The 23,132-nt window shown below is 48.0% G+C and overlaps 3 protein-coding genes across 4 annotated transcripts; 1 reads left to right on the top strand and 2 right to left on the bottom strand.

The window, feature by feature from the left end:
• Window positions 1-231: 231 nt before the first annotated feature.
• LOC117465719 (basic helix-loop-helix domain-containing protein USF3) lies at window positions 232-9,217 on the bottom strand. The gene is given in 14 exon segments (XM_071206919.1): window positions 232-716; window positions 719-1,472; window positions 1,474-1,679; window positions 1,682-2,057; window positions 3,337-3,882; window positions 3,884-4,186; window positions 4,188-7,491; window positions 7,493-7,651; window positions 7,653-7,972; window positions 7,974-7,999; window positions 8,824-8,920; window positions 9,023-9,094; window positions 9,096-9,106; window positions 9,202-9,217. Coding segments are annotated over 14 exon segments (6,591 nt in total). The 3' UTR covers window positions 232-315.
• Window positions 9,218-10,336: 1,119 nt separating this feature from the next.
• On the bottom strand, window positions 10,337-13,930 carry naa50 (N-alpha-acetyltransferase 50, NatE catalytic subunit). 2 transcript variants are annotated; one of them, XM_034108707.2, is made up of 5 exons: window positions 13,684-13,930; window positions 12,159-12,292; window positions 11,936-12,055; window positions 11,784-11,850; window positions 10,337-11,672 (listed from the first exon to the last, which is right to left on the bottom strand). In XM_034108707.2, the coding sequence occupies exons 1-5, from the start codon at window positions 13,689-13,691 to the stop codon at window positions 11,495-11,497; spliced, it is 507 nt and encodes a 168-aa protein (XP_033964598.1). In that variant the 5' UTR covers window positions 13,692-13,930; the 3' UTR covers window positions 10,337-11,494. The 2 variants fall into 2 exon arrangements, with proteins under 2 accessions (XP_033964598.1, XP_033964596.1); XM_034108705.2 differs by having other exon boundaries at window positions 12,159-12,295; window positions 13,684-13,928.
• Window positions 13,931-14,505: 575 nt separating this feature from the next.
• atp6v1ab (ATPase H+ transporting V1 subunit Ab) lies at window positions 14,506-22,853 on the top strand. The gene is made up of 15 exons (XM_034108704.1): window positions 14,506-14,614; window positions 16,526-16,628; window positions 17,204-17,332; window positions 17,816-18,030; window positions 18,489-18,626; window positions 18,719-18,870; window positions 18,949-19,111; window positions 19,283-19,391; window positions 19,481-19,603; window positions 19,805-19,919; window positions 20,077-20,140; window positions 20,233-20,436; window positions 20,566-20,660; window positions 20,764-20,935; window positions 22,229-22,853. The coding sequence occupies exons 2-15, from the start codon at window positions 16,547-16,549 to the stop codon at window positions 22,319-22,321; spliced, it is 1,854 nt and encodes a 617-aa protein (XP_033964595.1). The 5' UTR covers window positions 14,506-14,614; window positions 16,526-16,546; the 3' UTR covers window positions 22,322-22,853.
• The last annotated feature ends 279 nt before the right edge of the window (window positions 22,854-23,132 follow it).

A 23,132-nucleotide genomic window follows, 5' to 3' on the forward strand; every position in this document is an offset into this window, starting at 1 on the left:
TTGGGGGAAAAAAACATTCTGTACAATACAACCTGATATAAGTTAGTAAATTACATCGGTGGGTAACTGCAGGTTTCTTACCGACCCAGAAACATTCAATTCATTAAATGTAATGTTTTAATACCAAACAGTCAGTTTAACCAACACGTTTTTGAAATATTACAATTTATAACTTCGACATCATACATATGCCGAAAATTGAGATTGTGAACATGTAAACAATCAGACGGACATGGTGTCTTCAGCACCGCTTTGTCAACGTTTAAAAGGGAACATATCTTGCAGAACATGTTGACAGAAAGCAGCAGAGTCTCCTCACACGGCCGAGCTGCCGTCGTGGCCCAGGATGTGGCTGATGTTGTGCGCCGGGCGGTTCGGCTGCTTCCCGGAGTCTGAAGCCGAGGTGTTGGAGAGAGACAGCAGGGGAGACATGGGCATGGCCGAGCCGTCAGCGGGCATCCCGGTGGCGATTTCAGGGAACAGCGAGGTGAGGCTGAAGTTGGAAATGTGCGGGGTGATCCCAGAGGAGTTGGTGATGGGCATAGGAGGCATATCAGGAAGCAAGGGGAAGCTGGCCTGCCCGAAACCAACGGGGCGAGGCGGCGAGAGGATGGAGCCGAAGCGGTTGTTGAGCGGAGCGGAGCTGCCCTTATCTGCACCCGGGCTGGTAAACATCTGGTTGGGAAAGTACTGAAGGGTGACGTCACTGGGGAGGCTGGGTGAGCGGCTGGAGAGTAAGAAGGGTAGAAGGAGGGTAAGGTGTTCTGAGGCTCCACGGGAAGGAGGGAGGGGGTTCGGGAGGAGTTGGGCTGGCTGACGGGAGGGATGAAGGTGGAGTTGGCGTTAATGGAAGGCGGGGGATTCATGCCTCCTTCTGGAATAAAGGGGAAACCAAAGTTCTGAGAGAGGTGTTGGTCAGGAACCAGGTTGTTGTCGCCGGGAACCTGAGCGCCATCTGCCATAAAGCGGACGATAGTGCTGCGCCGCCCCTCCCCTCCAGACTGCGGCCTGCCCAGCAGCACCCCCCCGCCCGAGGGGAGGGGCAGGTGGCCCTCGGGCTCAAAGGGGTTGCTGTGCCTCAGAGCTCCCGATCGGGGCCGGTCCCCAGGTCTTAGCTTTGTAGGTTGAGAGTCTCTGTTTAAGTGGCGGGAGTGCTGGCTGACAGCAGAGGGGGGTCTGGAGGGTGCAGAGGAGCGGCCTGGCTCAGAGCTGCTGTGAGGGGGGGGAGGGTGGGGGAGGCCTGGGCGCACACCTCCATGCATATTACTGCTGACCTGAGATATGTGGCCCTTGTTGCCCTCTCCGTGCCGCATGGCCTTCTGAGTCTGGGGGACGCTGGGGCTCTTGGCCTGGATGTCTCCTGCCGAGCTGACGCAGCTGTACTCCATGCTGACGGGGGGGCAGCACTGCACTCGCTGGTGGTTGCTCTGCTCGGGCAGGTGGGGGGACAGGAGGCTCTGCATGAAGCTCTGAATGACACACTTCCTGTCCGACCTGCACGCCCTGTGAGCCGGGATGAGCGGCACTGTAGCGGTTCCTGCCATCTGATTGAGGGCCGACACCCATCCTGAAGCCGCCCTGCTGCTGCCCCTGAGGGCCCCTCTGGGACGAGGGACCTGACTTAGGCACCATGTCACTCCCACGGGACACCTGGACCTCAAACCCACCCAGCTGATGTCCCCTCCTCCCATAGCTTTGAAAGGTGGACACTCGGAGACCCTCTGAACATCGGCTGATCCCGGATGCTCGGCAGTGAGGCGGTTCTGTGGGTTGTGAGAGATGTTGGTCTTCCCCCGTGACGAGTCCAGGTAGCCGCGCAGGTCCGGCTGCTGGAGCCCCATGCGCTGCTGCTGCTGCTGCTGATCCCCACTGCTGGAGGTTTTACCGATGAGAGCCTCCGCAGAGTAGCTGGAGACGCGGTGGCGCTCCTGCCGGGACGGAGCGCAGGACGGGTCGGAGGAGGGGCGGGACACAGAGTTACTGGGAGACGGGATGAGCTGCTGCTCCAGAGTCCTTGTGCTCATCATCCTCTGCATTGCATTATGGTCCTGACCAGGCTGAGGGAGGAACAAAGTACAACGAAAAGTCTTATTCGATATAACTTATCATCGATCTTTATCAACGTGTATAACTTGCCACTGACGAGATACAATTCTTGTAATCATTTTCAAGTTATTTATTATAATATATCATTATTTTTCATTCTTATCTCATCTCCCTCAACAACCACTCCTCTGCCACAGCTTCAGTCACCCAAGGTGTTCCCCAAGGTTCAGTACTCGGCCCCCTCCTCTTCATCATCTACATCCTCCCCCTTGGTCAGATTCTCCGCCAATACAACCTGGACTTTCACTGCTATTGCCGACGACACCCAGATTTACCTCAGCACCAAATCCCCCAACAACCCCCCCCTCACCCACATCGAATCCTGTCTGACTGCAATAAAATCCTGGATGCAACACAACTTCCTCAAACTCAACAGCAATAAAACCTGAACTCCTCCTCATCGGATCCAAATCCACCCTCAGCAAAAACCCCAACCTGACAGTCACCATTGATGGCACTCCTGTTTCCCCTCCACCCAGGCACCTTGGCGTGATATTTGACCCCACCCTCTCCCTCGAGCCCCACATCCGTCATGTTGCCAATATTGCCAAACTCCGTCCCTCTCTCACCCGCACCTGCAGCTGAGCGAGTCATTCACGCCTTCATCTCCTCCCGCCTTGACTATTGCAACTCCCTCCTCTACGGCATCAGCTCCACCTCCCTCAATGGACTCCAGCGTGTCCGGAACGCAGTCGCCAGACTCCTCCCCCACACCAAATCATGGCATCACATCACCCCGGTCCTCAAAGAACTCCACTGGCTCCCCGTTTCACACCGCATCCACTACAAACTCCTGGTCCTCACTTATAAAGCCCTCCACCATCTGCCCCCCCCCCCCCCTACCTCACTGACCTCCTCACCCTCTACCAACCACCCGGGTCCCTCAGATCCTCCTCAGCCGGTTTGCTTTCAATCCCCAAGGCCAAACTCCGGAGCTTCGGGGACAGAGCCTTCTCTGTGGCAGCCCCGAAGCTCTGGAACTCCCTCCCCCAAGACCTCCGTGAGTCTGAGTCCCTCACCCTGTTCCAGTCCGGCCTCAAAACCCACCTCTTCAACTCTGTATCCATAAGCCCCCCCCCTCTCAATCAACTTCCTCCTGACAGCTAAGTATTTCAAATGTACCAACCAGTCCAAAAACTGAGCATACCTGTCGTAACTTTCTTGATTCAACCCATTTGAGTGATTATCATTATTACTACGATCCCATCTCATCAACCATGTGACACCCACCTTGAGGTGCTCCTGCGGGGCCAGGTGTCCGCTGTGGTGGCCCCTGGACCCTGCAGCCTCACAGCTCTTCTCCTGGTGTCTGAAGTGCTGCTGCTGCTGCTGCTGCTGTTGCTGCTGCTGCTGCTGCTGCTGCTGGATCTGCTGCTGGAGGTGCTGCTGCTGTCTGGAGTGAGAGCTCTGCTGCTGCTGGATCTGCTGCTGCTGCTGCTGCTGCTGCTGCTGCTGATGTTGGTGCTGCTGCTGCTGCGTCTGCTGCTGGTGTGTCTGCTGTTGGTGCTGTTGGTGCTGAGACTGTTGGTGCTGCGTCGGCTGTTGATGCTGTTGGTGTGACTGTTGTTGGTGCTGCTGCTGTGTGTGTTGTTGGTGCTGTTGTTGTTGGTGTGAGTGCTGCTGAACTCCAGACTTCTCCAGGTGGTGGGGCTTCTGCTGCAGGTTAGCCGATGGTTGACTTCCTCTGACAGGCCCCCGCTTCTTCTGCACATGCTGCTCCTGCTGCTGCTGCTGCTGCTGGAGCGCCCTCTGGTGGAGGGAGTGTCGCTGTGCGGGGGTCCGGCTGGGTCAGGTGGTGCTGCAGATGGTACAGGTGGTGTCTCTGCTGCTCTTGCTGCTGCTGTTTCATGTACAGGTTTCCTCCCAGGTGCTGGCCGGGCTGGGTGTGCTGAGGATGACCCTGAGGCAGGTGGAGCACCCCCGGCTGGTTCTGCTCTTGAGGAGCGCAGTGGCCCTCCGAGGGCCGAACTACAGGGCTCATGAAGGAGTTTGTGGAGAAGAGAGGGCCTCCACTTTCTGGGTTAACCCTTGTCATGACGGATGAGGAAGTGGGGGGAATCTGTCCCACCATCATCTGGCTGAGGGTCCGGCACTTTGACATCCATATGGCTGACAGTGGGAGCAGACGGAGGGCAAGGCTTGGGCCGCTTCCCTGTGTTCAGCATCGCCTCCTCCTGGGCCTGCCGCTTGGAGATGATCTTCGCTTGGCGCTCGCCGACCCCGACTCCAGCCCTCATTAACGGCGTCTTTAAGGGGGTGAACTCGTTCAGCTGGGCTGCGCCTGAGCAGGGGGAGAGGGCGTTGTTCAGGGGTTGGGATATGTGGGTTCCTACAGGGGACGGGACCGAGCCCTGTGGGCCAGCGAGACTCGGGGAGGCGGGGTACGGCTGCTGAGCTGAGCTGGGCCGGATCAGGTTGTTGACGCTGAGGCTGGTGCCGCTCTGTGCGGAGCTCTGAGGCTGGGCCTGGGGGAGGGACTGGCCGTATGAGATGTTTTGCTGATGTCTGCTCACATTGGGCCCCTCCCCAGCCTGACCCCTGACAGATACAGCTGGTTTAACTGAGTCCATGGGTTTAGCCGCTTTTCCCTGCTGTCCAGTTGAGCTCCTTTCTTTACTGCTAGACACTGCTGGGGTTTTCGGGGGCTCCCATGTGGCTGTGGGGGGGTTTGTTGACGCTGTGTTCACTGAGCAGCTTACAGTGCGCCGCCCAGGACTGTCTTGCTCGAGCATCGCCAAGGCCAGCATTTCTGCCTGCTCCGAAGTGAAGGTAAATGTTCCGAACGAGCTTGAAGACCCACTTATAGTGTGAGCCTGGGGGAGCATGGATGCCACAGAGAATCCTCTGCCTCCCCCGGCCCCTGCAGACATGGGGGAGTCGGTCTGTCTGTGCTCTATCGCTTGATCGTCAAGGTTAGTGTACACCTGCTGAGATGAGGGGAAATCCTTACGAGAGGAGAGGACAGAAGTCGCTGCAGCAAAGCCATCTTTTTCAGCTCTCTCTACCGGAGCCTCTCGGTCTCTTCTAGCAGGCTGGGGGGGTTTGACTTCAGCCGGATTGCAGTGGGAGGGGTTGTGCATATTCACGTCAGGCTGAGCCCGACTGGTGGAGACCCTTTTTCTATACTCGGAGCTTGTTGTCGGAGCTGTGGCAGAGCTGTGGGCTGCAGAATACGTTATTGCAGGTGAGGACAGCGCTGCAGTTGACACCGAGGCTGAGGAGATGGGCTGAGGCTGAGCTTTAGAGCAGGGCAAAGCATCTTGGGTATTCGACACCTGGGGACGACTTACTGAAGTGGGTTGGGCAGCCTGATATAAAGATACTGGTGCAGTTGAAGTGGTGGTGCAGGCTGGAGTCAGACATGCAGTAGAAACAGTGGGGGGAGTATAAAGCGTCTCAGTGGCCCCCGCAGAGCTGACCACGCATTTGCTCTGTATGGAAACAGCAATGGCGGCGGCTGACTTGCTTTGTGTTGTGCAGGCGGCTGAACTGGCGGTCGGCTGTTTGACCTCTGGAGCTGAGAGTTTGGTTACAGGTGAGCTGTCGCTAGAAACAGCTGGTTTACTCTCGATGGCAACGGCTGGCTTCACCAGTGTAGCATTAGCCATTGTAACAGTAGTAACACTAGTGTTAGGATGACTGAATACATCTGTCTGAGGCGAACCGACAGGGCTTTTGCTCTGTGCATTGGATTGAGTCGACTCACTAGATGAACACACAACCAAGATCCGAGTGTCTTGTGTCATAGTTGTGGGGGGAATGTCTGTGACTTTTACAGTGGAAGCTGACTTTAAACCTTGAGACGCTGAAACTTGAACATTCTGACTATCTCCTGCAGCAACCACTGGCTTGGCTGAAACAGCAGCAGCAGCAGGCGGTGCTGCAGTAAGCTCTTTTTTCTTGGCTGGTTTAGTCCTTTTAGCCGTTGCCCTTTTTGTGTTTGTGCGAACCCTCTTTCTAGGTGTTTTAGGGGCAGTTAGCCCTGATTTGACTGGGGTCACACAAGGGACCTGGAGCTGTCGTGCAGGTAAAGCAGGTGTGGTTGACGCTGGAGCAGGAGGCTGCTTCTGCTGGACTACTGATGATGGAATAGCTTGGGGTTGACCATTGTTAGACATTGTGAGTGGAATGCCCTGAGAGATGCTCTGATTGAGACTGCTGAGTGCCCCCAAGCTGTTGAGGGCCACATTAGTCGTTGGTTCTTCTGTGGTGGTGGGCTGGATCAGCTGCAGCGTGGTGGTCTGGGTATTGGATTTGTCTGAGGTGTTCATGGGCTGCAGGGCAAACACCTGGCCGTTCACAGTGATAGTCTGCGGAGCTGAAGGAACCAATGGGGAAGAGGAGGCCTGAGTGACCTGAAGCGGGAGGTTCATCTGAGGACGAGGGAGGATGTGCACCAGCTGCTTCCCCACAACGCTCTGTGAGGACGCGGCAGACGCTGAGCTGCTGCTTGTGGGGATGTGAGTGGAGACAACAGGTAGTGCAGCGGGAGCAGACACCATGCCAACCTGAGGATTCTGAGGGGCGGGCGCAACCTGATTGGGTGCCTGGATGATGACAATGTGCTGACATGGTGTCTGATTGGTCATCTCCTCCCTCACGACTGACTGTGTAGGGCAGGAGCTGGCCTGCTGCAGGATGACCACGCTCGGGTTGTTGGTGTTCTGCGGAGCCGACACACCTGAGGCCATTCCTCCAGTCGGGTTGACCTGCAGCACCTGCATGGTCTGAAGGAAAGGCAGCACTGTGGCCTGTGGCTGGGGCACCAGGGCAGACTGGGGGAGGGGCTGAGGGAGGAGGGCTGCCGTGTGATGGGGAACCAATGACGCTGGTTGGAGGACAGCAGGCTGGGGCTGCGACGGCATGACGGCAGGGTGGGGAGCAATGGCCGACTGGGAGAGGATAGCACAGCGCTGATGGGGGGCCAGGACAGAATGGGGCTGGTTCAGGATGGCTCCCTGAAAGGGCTGCGCTTGAATGTGGGCTGTAATGGGGGCTTGCTGTACAGGCACGTGTGGTTGCATCTGTATTTGAATAGGCTGAACGGTAGCTTTGTTGCCCATTGGACACACAGTCACCTGCTGGACAGCCTGGGTGGTGTTGATGACTTCATGGGTGGGGAGACTCTGGCAGACTGGCTGCACTGTGTTCCCTGCCATCTGCAGCGTCGTCCAGGTGGTCTGGGTGCTGCCGGCCGCCCCCGCCCTGAGGAGGGCGTGGCTGTTGGGGATGGCGGTGTAGCTCACAGGCCTCATGGCGGTGTCCTGTGTGACCCACGAGCAAATCTCCGAGGCTCTGGATGTGTTTACAGCCTGGGTAAAGGTGGTGAGATTGGGCATGGGTTGAGCAGGGATAATGGTGGGGAGCTGTGAGGCCAAGGTGGGGGGCCGGGGCGGCAGGCTGCGGCTGCTGGGGCAGCGCTGTGGTGGCTGCAGGGATCTGGAGGGTGATGTAAGACACAGAGGGTGGCATAGCGGGGGCTGCAGCCTGCGCCTCCACCACACACTGCTCCATCATCCTCAGGCCTGGTGTGGGTCTGGATGGTCGTCGACACAGGGAGAAGTGCAGGGGTGGAGGAAGAGGTATTGACTTGTAGCAGGGCTCCATTCACCCTCAACCTGGCACAGCCCTCAGGAGGTGGATGGAGGATTAACGTTTCAGTAGGAAGTTTCGCTGGGCTAGTCTCCTTCAGGTTGGGGTATACGATGATCCCCTTTGGGAGTTGGTGATTGGGGATCACCTTCGCAACCTTGGCTGATCGCTGCTTGCCCTTCCACTGAATGGTGGGGTCTTCCAGGATGTTAATATCATTGGATTTGAGGAGCTCGATGTAGTGATCACTCTCCCTCCTCATCTCCTCCAGCTGGACGCCGCAGCCGACGGATCTCCTCCGCTGCACAGAGACAAAGCACACACACTTTCAAGTATACTTAAAGTGCACCTATCAGGCTATTTGTAGGCAATAGCATAGGTCTCAGATATATTAAAAAATATATAAAAAACATGTCTATGAAGTGTTTTGCTCAAAATACCAAACAGATCACCCGTTCTAGCCATGCCTCATATCCCTCTATTTCACTTCCTGTTTCAAAAGTACTGATTTTAGGAATAAAGCTTTAAAAAAGAAGAAGAAATTGATTAAAATCAAAAGAGGAGGGGTCTGAGCTCATGCGGGACCCGGCAGCTACCGTCTAAACTAAATGCTGCCGTGATGAAACGCCATATCATGGATTATCAAGGATCTGAAACAGTCTGGAGCTCAAAGGCTTTCTCTCTTGCCGGTTATACCACGAGGTGAGTTCCTTTCTACTTCCTGCTTCTTCACACACATGCTCTCCAGCACAGGTTAGCTCTGAGTGTTAGCGATGCTAATGTAAACACCGACCAGATTATGTCCAACAGTCGTGCATTGTTTCTGATAGCAACGTTTCTGATAGGGCCATGGGTGTAAGCCAGCCTACATTTCCGATATTACGTAATATCGGACGCAAATCTGGATCAGCTCCGTTATACCCCCGTTTTTAGAAATTAGGGTACGGAGGGAAAGAGAGAGGGTTTTATTTTCTGACGCTGCGTGAGTTCCCCGACTCACCGGGGACACATGTTGATGTATAAAATACATCAAAAAGTGCATTGCATGATAGGTCCCCTTTAAACTATAAGAAAATCCAATATGCATTACTGCAAAAGTTATGTGACAGGTGGACATTTGGTCACCTTGCACTTTATCTCCTCCTTCCAGAAGAAATGTGTCATTTTGTTTCTTCAGCTCTGTGATGTAACGAACAGCCTGGTCCAAGATCATGTTCTTACTCTACAGATGAGAATAAAGGTAAGATATTAAAACATAAAACACTCAACAGTAAACTGGCTTGTACAGACACTAATTTGACAGTAATGGCAGTTTGTCTCTTACCTGTTTAAGTGCCTGGGAACAGGGGAGAAGATTACCAATGCGGTTAATCCCCTCATTAATCTTCTCTTTTCTAGTGTCTCTCAACTACATTAGAGAAGAGATTACATGTTAATGTCCAGTACCATTTATAGTGACAGTAACTATATTTCACTAAGTTTTAAACAGAGCAATAAGGATGCATTGATTCACCTGCATTGTGAGATGTCTTTGTTTTTCTTCTTTCTGCAAAAGATTAGATAGATTGCAAAAGACATGTGTTATTACAACTCTGTACAAATACCAACAGCCTCTAATTATGAGTGAAAACAACGATATAGAAGAGCATCCTTACTTAGGTTACGACCAGGTGACTGAGTTTCAGTCATCTCTGGCATTCTGTCCTTACAGTTGCCTGTATGATGAGGAACCAGTCAACACATCTAACAGCTGGATCTTAAATCCCTTTCGTGGCCCTCCTGCGATCAACACATAACATACACAATATTACTTTTTAAATAATTATCATGACACCAGACTGTAAAACACCAAATAAAAAAAATCATGCAGAAGCTATTACACAGCAGTAATGTTGTCATATTGATACAGCATAATCAAGTTAAAATACATTGTTAATCCACACAGACCTTCTACAACAAATACATGCTAACAAGCTTGTGTTGATAGATAGTTCATAGATTTAAAGCTAACATTGAGTCTTGTACCTGCATATTACAGCTTTATTACAGCATGTGCCACGCATTGCAGACATAGCTGTGGGTCCAGGTTTAAATAGTATAGCTCATTGTATTATCCCATCACTTAACCAGCAAGAAACTAGCAACCTAAGCAATTAGCTATTCAGTTAGCATTCTGTTAGCCAGTTAAGCTAATAGCTAGCTTACTTTACCGTTACCGACATGATAATTAAGCAAATTAACGGAGTATTTCTTTCCTTGCTACTGTTAATATGCTGTTAATGTATGGTAGTTTACACTGACCTCTAGCCTCAGCATTTTGGAGACTGTCAGTCGCTGCGAGTACTATAAGGTTGGAAGCTAACTGTTGGCTAGCATAGCATTAAACTCTACTCATTTCTCAAAACAATCTATATACACCTAACGTTGTGCGGAAATGGGAGGGCTCTGGCGGCGCTGACAGCCAATAGGATTCAGACGTGGGAGGTTTCAGCCAATCACGACGCGACATGGGCTTCCAGTGAGGTATGTATAATGTATATTATTGAATGAAGATGATGTTGATTTGTAACCATAATTATGTGCATAAAGCTAATCATTCTCAATTTTCATGGAACAAAATTAGACAGTTGGCAAAGTATTTACTGCAAATAGTAATTCCTTTATTTAGACGTTAAAAAGTCTTACAATATAGAGCTCCAGAAAAGATAAAATTCTTCAAAGAAAGGAAAAACATGCTTATACTACAGTGGAGAAGACACAACTCCCCATGCATGCAGAGGGAACAGAGCTTCCTCTGGGTAAAATACTGTTCAAGAGACCATACAACTTCAGCCAGGCTTCAAAACCTAATGATGTGTGAAACAGAAGCTGACTGAGACAAGTAGCTTGAGAAGACCAAATCTGAGGGGTGGCAAAGGTAAGATGTCTCAAAACATGTATTTTAAGAGACAGACATCCTCACACACCTTTATTGTACTCCTGAAATAATGCCCAAATGCAATTTCCAATCGGTTATTTGGAAACCCGCACAAAAAGACGTGGAGTGACATTCTAAGAAACACATTCAATACAATAGTTTGTTTTTATTCTTTAATGTTTTCAGTTTTAGTAGTAAACCCAGGAGAACCTCTGAACCATTTGCCATTTTAATGTCAAAAGTACAAATGACAGTTGAAGGGGATTTAAATTAACAAGCTGGAAAATAAAAGGTATTCAAAAACTATGAGAGGGAACCACGTCTTCCCACCACCTCTGCACCGTTCAGCCTTCTGTACGCCCGAACCGAGGGGCTGCATTTCTGCTTGTCCCCTCTGTTCCACGTAACACCTCAAAGCCTCACTCCACGCCGAGCAGCTGGGACCCGTGTGTGTCAGCGATGGTCTCTCAACACTTTTACAGCTTCAAACCACCTGTTGTCTTTTGCTCAACAGTAAAGATAGTCCCATTAGCTTTGTAACCGCATAAAAACAACTCGAACACAAACGGTATGATTTGCAAACAACACACCCTCCCCCTTCACTGAGTCTAAAACTGTTGGCAACTTTGGAGCACTTTTGGATTCTGAGCTTTTTGTCATGTTCAATTATTGGGTATGAGGAAAGGGGAGCAATAAAATATTCAAAAATCAAAGAGTGACCTCTTTGCAAAATAAATGCAGCATTTTTTGTACTTTATATTTGTTTTCTCTTTTTAGCGTCCTTTGAAGAAAGTGTTGAATGTGTCGACCCTGGGGCATTTGTCACAGTTCTGTTTCTGTGGAGGCGGCACATTTGGGCTCTTTCCAAACGCTGCGCCCCTACTCTGCCTTCTGAAGCTCTCCGGTGGGGGGGGCACATGGGCTGCGCAGACTCTTCTGCAACACGTGGGCGTCTGCGGGCTCTATCCTCTTGTAGTAATTCTTTTTCGTTTCGATGATCTCAAAGCCAAATTTCTGGTAAAAGTGGATGGCTGACTCGTTGCTGATCTGCACATGACTGTGGAGAGGGAAAGAGGAAATTAGGTTAGTGATGGAACAGATGCTTTTGTAGAATCAACTAAGATGGCAATGATATATTGTTACACAAGGTCTGCAATTAGACACTCACAGGTAAATGTTGTCGAACGTGCCATCCTTCTCACAGATGTTTAGCACATGATTCAGCATCTTTGTACCTGGAGAGAAAGACAAAGGGCAGAGTTAGAAACAAAAGATCCCAAAGGGCACTGCACCTTCTTCTAGAGATCTGGAACGGCTTACCGATTCCAAGTCTACGATAGGGTGCTAGACAGCCAAGCGTCATGATGTACAGTCTCTTCTGGTTCTGAGAGTGGTCCACTCTGCAGCACACAGCTCCCACTGCAATGTCATTGAAGTATGCTGCAAGACAAAGATCAGGGACTAAAATATCACCAACAGACAGGGCTGTGTCTGAGGAAACAAAGCCGGTCAAGAAGAATGCTTAATGTTAGAGGTTTCTTACCTAGCTTGGCAAGCTCTCCAACCTCCAGGACATCTTTGTAAAACTTGTCGTTGTAGCTGACAGGGAAGATGACCTGGTTCAGGCGTTTCAGTTGCTTTATGTTGTGGGGCGTGACATCCCCCAGCTCGATCCGGCTACTGGAACAAGAGCAAAACGGTCAAATGGCTGGCAATCGGTACACAGTTATATTCAAGATCAGTGGACTCACAAAAGGTCACGTTGAGATTTTTTAAAAACTGAAATGGTTAAATTGGTTACTTGAGAGGTCTTCAAAAATAATTTCAAATGTAATGTTCTGAATTTGTTGCCCTATATTTACAAAGAAATTGATATGGCATCTGTTAAAATCAAGAGACACGATAACCTGTGAATATGTGTGTTATAATAAAGTGCCTTAGTGAGTGACTTAAACACTACTCTGCAGCTCATGTGTATGATTGAGGGGTTCACTGTGGTATTTATAGTCATCCAAACATCCTAAAAACAGCTGTTGGCCACGTGTGTTGTTCATGAAAATATACAGTGCCAGCATCCGGCTAAACTTCAAACAGTACTGCCTCTGAAATCCTATCTGAACATTCAAACACAGTTCAGCGTTAATCGCCCTCATGTTATGTGAGAATTAACACCATGGCCAACTTTTTTTTTACATCGTCCATCACTGCTGCTGGTGTGTTAACCTACTTCGATATGTCAGGTTACACTGAGCAAGCTGGATGAGGCTCTGAAGTTGATGTCAGTTGTAACGTTAGCAAGGTAACTTGGTAAGGTTGCTCAATGTGCCATTAGCTTGTGCAGTAACTTTGTGATCTACCTCCCTGCAGCTGAAGTTAAATTTAGCTGTTGTTGACAAATACACACACAAATACTCAGTGTTATCTCACAGGCCATAAGACATTGATCTGTTTATATCACACAAATGTATTTATTACTACAATTACCAGTATGTATTCCACATTACAGTATTTAATGATACATTCTGTTCTTGTAGATCTTTTTACATGTTTATGCATTTACTTGATCGTGTAGCTTATTTTATTTGACATGTATATAGTTGACTTCTTCATAATCTTGCACGAATTTCTTCTTGCATTTCTATTCTTTAAAAAAATAAATGTATGTCTTATAAATATATTTATGTTCCATTGTTGGAGGAGACTGTGACTTCATATTTTCATTGCCATGACTACACTCTAGCTACTGTTCATATGACAATAAAGGCTTTGAATCTCCAAAGTGTGTGTAGCTTAGCTTAAAAGTAGGTTTACTGACTCAGCTCCCTAGTAGCAGCTAGCTAGTTAGCTTTGCTTGTTCGCCGTCTAAACGAACAGACGTAAGTTAACCAACACATTCTTCACAGAACTGTTTCTATAACGGTGCTGTCCTTTGTATTTTTTCCTGCTACACCTTATTAAAAGTAGCTTTTCAAGCTAGCTAGCCTCGCCGTCTCCTCCCCTTGTACAAAAAAAACGAAAACTTTACTCGTGCTAAGCTACTTAATCGTGACTCAAAAGATTACACTCACCCTTTCATTGTAAACAGATATTATCCCTTATTTTCGATGATGCTGAACTTTAGAGTTGTTCTGGGTAAAAAAGGAGGGGTTTTGACAGAGTAAGGGTCGGGGATGGCTCCCGTTTTACCCTCCACATGTAGCTAGTTTTGCGGTGGTAGCACTTAGCTTAGCCGCCGCACTCTTTCCACGACTGGAAACTGTCAACCCTGACCCCGCGCATGCGCACAAACACGGCTCCTTCTTCTTTCCACGGTCTTATGGCGGATGGCAACCAGCGTTAAAGTTGCATTACTGCCACCTACTGTATGGGAGTGTGGACCACAGATCAGGGGAAAAAGCAATGACCACGACAACAACAACAAAACAAACAACTACATTCTCTTAAAATCGCGACTTTATGTTGGAACAGAGAGAGAGCGATTTAAATGAAGTAAACAATTCCCCACAGCAATTTGTGATAGTGCCTCCATTTTGGCTCAAACGTTCCTGTAAAGATATTAAGCGATTAAGAGATAGTCTCCTTTCTCAACCCGACACCTAATACCAGAGTGTGGAAAATACTCTGGAAAAGTATCCAATTAATACTATACAATTCTGTTAATTATATTCCACAACTGTATACATATGTTTGTGTGTATAGACTGCTGTTACTTACATTCTTATAAATTGAAGGTATTAAGTTAAAACAGGCAACATTAACAGTAGTATTCTTGCATGTGTTGCCAGACGAATCTCCATCCACAGTTGTCAATCTCTAACACTTGTAAACTCTTTACGGCAGAGCCCGGAGGAGGAGCCAAAATGGCGCCAGTTGCCTGGGCCCAGCAGTAAAACAGCAGTGAATTAAGTCAGCTGATCTCAGTCTGCTGTCACGCACCGCAGCAACCAACGTTTCTCTCTCTCGAGGCAAGACACTAAACCACCACTCCACACCAAGACGGTAACTAAAGCATTTTATTTACCTGTGTTGTCAATATTATGCACTTGTATCCTGGTCGTGTGTGGATAATGTAACATTTTTGGTTGAACAAAAAACGGAAGAACCATCGATTTTCAGCCAGGCCGAGGACCTGCTATCGTTTTCACAACACCGAATAACCTTATCAATTCAGTGGGGTTGAATGAAAATCTATTTTATTTATCATATTTTTTTGTTTTTAGACAAATTTCGGTGTCAGTAAATTAGTTTCCAGTTAAGCTGTCACACTAGATATCCTTCATAAATACATTTTCACATTACATATATCATAAATAGCCCCCCAGGTTATTCTAAGGCCATTATATCTTTATTTTGGCATGTGTTTTTACATTAAAACAAAAATCTTTAAGCTACTACCATGCGACCAACTACCTGCATGTAAGGAATTTGCAATTTACATCATTGTGTCAGGATGTTTTGCACTTACATGTGATATTTCTGAGTCTATTTTTGACATCAAACCTACACGTTTCCAACAATTGAATATATGCAATCCTTTCTTTAGTACCCAGCACACATTAACCAGCATACATCTAAGGTCAGCAGTGTAGTAAGGAAGGGTACAATTATCTTTATTATGGATTGTAGTCATGTGGAAGAATGTGTCCTCAGTGTGTCCTCACAGTCATAATGTGTACTTCCCAGTTTTGCACCATGCTAGTTTTCCACTTCCTTAAAGACACTGATAGAGACCAGGCCGACTAGTCATGTGCTACAATCATATGATCAAGTGTCTGTTGTTGCAGCAGGGATTAACACAGATCAATGTACCCCTTATCTGCTCACTGTTTTCTCCTTTTTAGAAGCTATTTAAAAAAGAAGTTGACATAGATACTTCAAGACATGATTAATGTGGAAGTTGTGCTCCGTTTGAGTGAAACCTCATTAGGTGCCAGTCTTGTAATTCCTGCATTGGTCTTTTGGTGGAGCTCCTATGTTCCTGCACAGATGGGCTGAGCAGCATAAAACAGGAAGATCTGTGCGTCAGTGGGAAGGACACGAAAAGGGCGTGGATGTGGAGAACTGAATGTGTGTTACGGATATCAAATAGAGAATTATAAAAGGCACATTCAGGAAGTAAGAGCATGTTGAATGGATCGCTTTGTGTGACGCCCACAGAATATTGCAGATGAAGCAGATTTTTAATACGGGCAGTGCATCTGCAGTCGGCTCTCTGTGAGGATGGGTTTGTGTCACGACTCGCTTGTTATTCCTGCAAGAGGAGAAATGTGGAATCATGCACCACCTGGAGTGGGATTCCCCTCTTATATCACGCCGACTGTTCTCCGGCACCTGAAGCAGCAGAGAAGGAGGCCCGGCCCGGAAAAGGCACCGTAATGCTCATGAGAAATAAAGAGTCGTGAGCAGCAGGGATGTTTTTTTTACTAGTGGTTTCCATGGTTACAATAGGAGATGCCACTATTGAGGTATGGCACGATGCTACGCACATATTTACATCTGAATAAGTGGGTTATTTCCATATTATCTTTAACTTTTTTAAATATATTTTCGATGGGTTATTTTTCATTTTGTCTCCTTTTATGGTGAGAAATCTATTTTGTGTGATCATGAGAGCGACTCTACTTCTTCACAGATAAATATGAACCAAATGCTTTATGTGTAATTTATAAGGCTGGTAACAGTGGCTCAGTTCTTAAGCAGCTCTGTGTGGTCTCATGAAATGACTGCAGTAATCAAAGAGCTCGTGCCCACAGCTGCGCTTCTGCTTTAATAAAAGTGCTCAATAATTCAAATGTAAAAACACACATTTGGTTACAAGCGTTTCACAGCAATGATCAGCCTCTCCTTGAGCCCTGTGGTTCATTTCCTTCTTTCCTGCTCTGTGTCCTTACTTTGTTTGTTTCCTTTCAGTTGGATTTCTAAACCGTGAAGATGGACATGTCCAACCTGCCCAGGATCAGGGACGAGGAGAGGGAGAGCGAGTTTGGATTCGTCCATGGAGTCTCCGGACCAGGTTGGCCACATAAACACCACCATTACATCCTGCAGAATTACTACAGAAGTGTTAGAAAGATATCCCTCGTCCCCGGCTCGAGCTTCAGTCTCAGGATCCATGTATCTGTGATCCCCTCCTGAGGGAAGGAGTCATCACATACAGAGCATCAACTAGTTCCTGAGCAGCGTCCTTCACATGCTGATATCCAAGAGAGGGAGTTACACAGTCACAAGATGGAGGAGTAGAAAGCAGTATTCAATGTTTACTTCAGATTAGCTCCACGTCAGAAATGAGCATGCTTGATGTCTCTCTCCATAGAGGCTGAGTCATCATGTTAATCACAGAGCTATCATCTGCCTCAAACAGTCCTGATGCTCTTCTAGCTCATCTCACATCCTGTCATGTTCACAGCTACAGCTGGGATACCTTTGTTATCATGTGGCTCTCATACTGGAAGAGGACATTCAGTATTATCCCAAACAAGAAGCCTTTAAAACAGACACAAGCTCAATATTTGAGCAGCAACACAAACAAAAGACTTGTTCTGCTCTTCCTCTTTGTGGGCTGTTAATGTTTACCTTGTGTTTCTGCAGTGGTGACGGCGACAGCCATGGCGGGAGCAGCCATGTACGAGCTGGTGCGAGTCGGCCACAGTGAGCTGGTGGGAGAGATCATCCGGCTGGAGGGAGACATGGCCACCATCCAGGTCTACGAGGAGACATGTATCCTTCTGGACGCGCGACTGTGCCTTTTGAATTCAATGTCACAGCTTATATTGATCCATTCGTGGCAGCCATACGGTTTAACCCATCACATGGTATCCGTAGGGAGCCGAAAAGAGAGATACAACCACCTCTGAAATATAATATTTATCAAATGTTGCAGAAGAATGAGACGATACGAACATTTAAGACACAATATATTTACCGTGAGCACAAAAATATGGCGTGTTTTAATCCATACGACACATTCATTTTTTATCCAATAGCAAATGTGTTTTATTTTAAAGCGAGAAGGAAGGGGAAGTGAATCGGCACATTTTCCGACCCATGAACTGTGAGAAAATAATTTATTTGGTCGCACCTAGTCTGTGTGAAGAGAGGCCAGCAGGGGGAGTAGCGCTGCCCTCTGAGCATGAAAGTGTTTGTAATGTTAATGTAAATCCTACATCCCAGTCTGAATGTTTGTCCTGAGCGTGGGTGCAGCCGGTGTGTCTGTGGGAGACCCGGTGCTGCGGACGGGGAAGCCTCTCTCCGTGGAGCTGGGTCCAGGGATCATGGGCTCCATCTTCGACGGTATCCAGCGACCCCTGAAGGACATCAACGACATGACGCAGAGCATCTACATCCCCCGAGGAGTCAACATCGGAGCCCTGAACCGAGACCTCAAGTGGGAGTTTAATCCCATCAAGAGCCTGCGGGTGTGTGCGGGATTACAACCTTCATGTTTAACCTTGGCTGTCCACAGACTATATTCACCACACTATTTGTTTTGATTGTCTTTGGGCAAACTTTGAAAATGTTAGATTACACAGAAAACACTTTGGTTAATAATAGAAGTCGTTTTAAAAGCAGGAACATTTTTTCTGTCTTTTTTAAAACTATATTTGTATTGATCTTTTACATTTTATGGAATGGACGGGCATAGAAAAGGAAGTTAGATGTCTTTAAATGTACATATATTTAATATTCAACTTGTTATGATGGATGTAAAATACTTGATTGTGCATTTCTATTTTCGAAGTTATACAATATTTGGTCTTTGAGCACGTGGGACAACGTAGTTCAATGTGCTCAAAGATTACACCTAAACCCGAAAATGTAAGCTTAGGATACAAATGGGATATATATCATTATTTTTGTTTTGTATCCCCATCAGGTTGGCAGCCACATCACAGGAGGAGACATCTACGGCATAGTGTGCGAGAACTCCCTCATCAAGCACAAGATCATGCTGCCTCCCAGGAACAGAGGCACGGTGACCTACGTGGCTCCGCCCGGAAACTACGACGTCAACGTGAGTCGTCGTCCCCCCCCCCCCCCCCTCCTCCTGATGCTCAGTTCCCCACTGTCGGGTGGTTGTGTTAATGCCCTGCGTCTCTGCCCCAGGACGTGGTGATGGAGCTGGAGTTCGAGGGGCTGAAGGAGAAGTTCACCATGATCCAGGTGTGGCCCGTCAGACAGGTGCGACCCGTCACGGAGAAGCTGCCGGCCAATCACCCGCTGCTGACCGGACAGAGAGTGCTGGATGCCCTTTTCCCGTGCGTCTCCTCCTTTACTAACTTCATCGCTAAGACATGTGGCCAACCCTAACCCCCCCCTCCTCTCTGTGTGTGCAGCTGTGTGCAGGGAGGAACCACAGCCATCCCCGGAGCGTTCGGTTGTGGCAAGACTGTCATCTCTCAGTCGCTGTCCAAGTACTCCAACAGTGACGTCATCGTCTACGTCGGCTGCGGGGAGCGCGGTAACGAGATGTCAGAAGTACTGCGGGACTTCCCAGAGGTGGGCGTTTCTTAAAGAGGACATATTAGGCTCATTTTGGTTCATATTAGTTTCCTTTCCTGTTCAAAAAGCTCTTTATTTTACGAGCCCCAGCCATCGAGTGTATTCAAGCTCTTACTTACTTCCCCTTGATGAGGTTCAGAGTGACTGACGGTGTGTTCTGACCCTCAGCTGACCATGGAGGTGGACGGGAAGACGGAGAGCATCATGAAGAGAACAGCGCTGGTGGCCAACACCTCCAACATGCCCGTGGCCGCCCGCGAAGCCTCCATCTACACGGGTACGGTTCGTATGCCACAACACATCACATGCTTCCCGTGTTTGTGTCCTCAGTGGGTGGTGGACGCTGACTATAGCTTGTCTTGGCAGGAATCACGCTGTCCGAGTACTTCAGGGATATGGGATACCATGTGAGCATGATGGCCGACTCCACCTCCCGTTGGGCCGAGGCTCTCAGGGAGATTTCTGGACGTCTGGCTGAGATGCCTGCTGGTGAGCTTGGAGTCTCCTGGATGTTATAAAAAGAGCTGAAGGTGGATGAGTTGAGCTTCGGTATATCTGGCATTAGGTTTATTCCAACTATCACCGAAACGACTTTTTAATTACAGCGGTCTTATATGTGAATATTTGTCTGCTTTGATGGTGGACAGAGTATCTTTTACCCGTTAAAGTGCTTCCTGTTTCTGCCCACAGACAGCGGGTATCCTGCCTACCTGGGCGCCCGCCTCGCCTCCTTCTACGAGCGCGCCGGCAGGGTGAAGTGTCTGGGAAACCCTGAGAGGGAGGGCAGCGTGAGCATCGTGGGAGCGTGAGTACTGCCTCGGCCCACCAGAGGGAGACACTCCTGCACACACAGTGGACTGTCACTCACTTTTATGTGTTTCTGACCAAAGCATTTCAATTCAATATTATATTTGGACGTTAAAATAAGTAGAATACAAAGCTTAAATGTATTTGCTCCTCAGTGTGTCGCCTCCTGGAGGAGACTTCTCTGACCCCGTCACTTCCGCCACCCTGGGTATTGTACAGGTAAATCGTCAAATTCAGATTTTTCTTTTCAGGCTCTACTGATTGAAGTTGCTCAGGCCTTTACTTTATGTTGCCCTGATCTCGTCCCTCAGGTGTTCTGGGGTCTGGATAAGAAGCTGGCTCAGAGGAAGCACTTCCCCTCCGTCAACTGGCTGATCAGCTACAGCAAATACACCCGCGCTCTCGATGAGTATTACGACAAACACTTCCCAGAGTTTGTGCCTCTGCGCACCAAAACCAAGGAGATCCTGCAGGAGGAGGAGGACCTGGCGGAGATCGTGCAGCTCGTCGGGAAGGTATTTCATCAGAAAGGCGCCGGTTTCTTTTTTGATTAGCTTTCATCTGATTGTAGCTTCAAAGTCAGACTTGCATCGAAGAACATCCCATCCAAACCATATCTGTTTTGCTCCTACACATTTGAACAGGCATCACTGGCAGAATCGGATAAAATCACCCTTGAAGTTGCCAAACTGATCAAAGACGACTTCCTGCAGCAGAACGGTTACACTCCGTACGACAGGTAACCCTTCAGTCACACTCGCAGTTACAGAACACGAGGAGAGAAAGTGAGACTCCACTGTTGGGCGTTTCCTGTGCTGATTGTTCCGTGTCGATCTCCTCAGGTTCTGTCCCTTCTATAAGACGGTGGGCATCCTGTCCAACATGATCTCTTTCTACGACATGGCGCGGCACGCAGTGGAGACCACGGCTCAGAGCGACCACAGGGTCACCTGGGCCATGATCAAAGAGCACATGGGAGAGATCCTCTACCGGCTCAGCGCCATGAAGTTCAAGGTGTGTGTGTGTGTGTGTGTGTGTGTGTGTGTGTGTGTGTGTGTGTGTGTGTGTGTGTGTGTGTGTGTGTGTGTGTGTGTGTGTGTGTGTGTGTGTGTGTGTGTGTGTGTGTGTGTGTGTGTGTGTGTGTGTGTGTGTGTGTGTGTGTGTGTGTGTGTGTGTGTGTGTGTGTGTGTGTGTGTGTGTGTGTGTGTGTGTGTGTGTGTGTGTGTGTGTGTGTGTGTGTGTGTGTGTGTGTGTGTGTGTGTGTGTGTGTGTGTGTGTGTGTGTGTGTGTGTGTGTGTGTGTGTGTGTGTGTGTGTGTGTGTGTGTGTGTGTGTGTGTGTGTGTGTGTGTGTGTGTGTGTGTGTGTACTTTCACACACATGCTGTCAGTGGTGGGAAGTAACTAAGTACATTCACTCAAGTACTGTCCTTAAGTACACTTTTGACAAACTTGTACTTTATTTGTATTTTATTCTACATACTTGTATTCCATTTCCAAATTCTATTTTGTTGGCAATTGCTGTACTTTTAAAAAAATGTTTCACACTCTTAGTTACTAGTTTATGTATAAAAACACATGATGTATGAGAAGATGTACCGTACTGCTAATACTGAAAATTATTCTGCATTTCTCTTAAGTAACATTTTTAATTGTGTACTTTGACTTAAAATGAAGTATTTTTAAATACCCTATATTTGTACTTTTACTTAAGTAAAGAATCGGAGTGTTCTTCCACTGTGTGCCGTGATAGTGATGCCAACCTGTGTGTGTGTGTGTGTCCAAGTGTGCTTTACATTTGGGGAAGGGTAGACAAACAAGGACAGGCAATAAAACAACAACAAAACAGAAAAGCACTCGGGAGGAAGTTGGTATCAAAAGTAGTGATATCTGTCAGCATGTTTTCTCTTTTAAGAGCTAGCCTATTTGGTTTGTATTTTAGACTTCGCTATCCTTTGTAAGGTCTGAGATGAAAGGAAGTCAAACCAAAGATTTGGATCCTCTCAAGATGCGATTCCTTGGCTCATCAACACCTTCCACGAGTTCTCCCATAATCCTGCTAACAAACTAAACGACACACATTCACAAAAAGCTGACACTTTCAAGACAAAAGAGCAACGTGTTTTAACCTAAACACTATTAAAACTGAGCGGTTGTGGCTCGTTGTATTGGGTCTGCACATGCCGTGTTAGAAATTAAGCATTTCTCCGATGGGACCCTTTGTGTCCAAGAACGTCTTTGACATCTGAACATAATCAAAGTGTCAAGAGTGAGGTTTTCTGTCCTGACTGTATTTCTCCGTCGCTGCAGGACCCGGTGAAGGAGGGCGAGGCCAAGATCAAGGGCGAATATGCTCAGCTTTTGGAGGACATGCAGAACAGTTTCCGCACATTGGAGGAATAATCCGCCGCCTCTCATCTCTCCGCTGCAGCATCACATTCCTCCTCCCTGTATCCCCGGTGCTCCCTTTGTGACCGAGTGTGTGGAGGGACAAGAGAAAGATGTACTGTATTCATTATTATGTTCTGCCTCATACATGTAGGCAAACTCTGGATCCTCTGCATGGTCGTGTACTTGTGTGTGTGTGTGTGTGTGTGTGTGTACGTACGAAAGAGGGATCTCTTCCACCCTGTTTCTTCCTTTCTCTGTTTACATGACTTCTTTGTGTGTCCGTGTTGCTCTGCCTTGAGACGGTTATTCGGTTGATGTATTGTGACTCATGAACCATCTGTACAGAAGAGTATTGAATATAAGATCATCCTATTTATTGCCAGCGTTCCACGTGAAGGCTTTGTCGGCCTTGTTCTTTTTACGTTTGTGTTTCACGCTGTGCAGTGTCGTGTACTTTGCTGTGTGAATGTGTACGAGTCCAAACTCTGCTGTCCGGTTATTTCATCATGTTTCTCCCAAATAATTAAAACATGAGGATAAAGAAGTGTGTGTGTGTGTGTGTTTGACTGCTGTTTCAGACGTTGCCGTTAGAGCAGCTGAACAGGTCTGTCTGCATACCAGAATCTCTCAGCACCCTTTGTCCATAGAACATTGGTTTAAATACTTGTTTTTTCTAAAGCACAGTTATATTTAGTATCCATAACTACAAGGCGTGTTTTCATATAAAAAAAAGATCATGTGAATCTTATCAAAAGCATCTGTAACTACGCATCAATGCACAAAGATGGGAAGTAACTAAGTAGACTTACTCAAGCACTGTACT

Source organism: Pseudochaenichthys georgianus, chromosome 20 (genome assembly GCF_902827115.2).
Source record: "Pseudochaenichthys georgianus chromosome 20, fPseGeo1.2, whole genome shotgun sequence".
Classification (NCBI taxonomy): Eukaryota; Metazoa; Chordata; class Actinopteri; order Perciformes; family Channichthyidae; genus Pseudochaenichthys; species Pseudochaenichthys georgianus.

Excerpts from the sequence above, each read along its gene's own strand:
- naa50 (XM_034108705.2), bottom strand. Across the intron at positions 11,851-11,935 it reads CTATCGTAGACTTGGAATCG|GTACAAAGATGCTGAATCAT; the intron begins GTAAGCCGTTCC and ends CTTTCTCTCCAG. Across the intron at positions 11,673-11,783 it reads ACGTTCGACAACATTTACCT|TCATGTGCAGATCAGCAACG; the intron begins GTGAGTGTCTAA and ends CCCTCTCCACAG.
- atp6v1ab (XM_034108704.1), top strand. The coding sequence starts at position 16,547 with ATGGACATGTCCAACCTGCCCAGGATCAGGGACGAGGAGAGGGAGAGC. Across the intron at positions 18,627-18,718 it reads CCGGAAACTACGACGTCAAC|GACGTGGTGATGGAGCTGGA; the intron begins GTGAGTCGTCGT and ends TCTCTGCCCCAG. Across the intron at positions 18,871-18,948 it reads GTGCTGGATGCCCTTTTCCC|CTGTGTGCAGGGAGGAACCA; the intron begins GTGCGTCTCCTC and ends CTGTGTGTGCAG.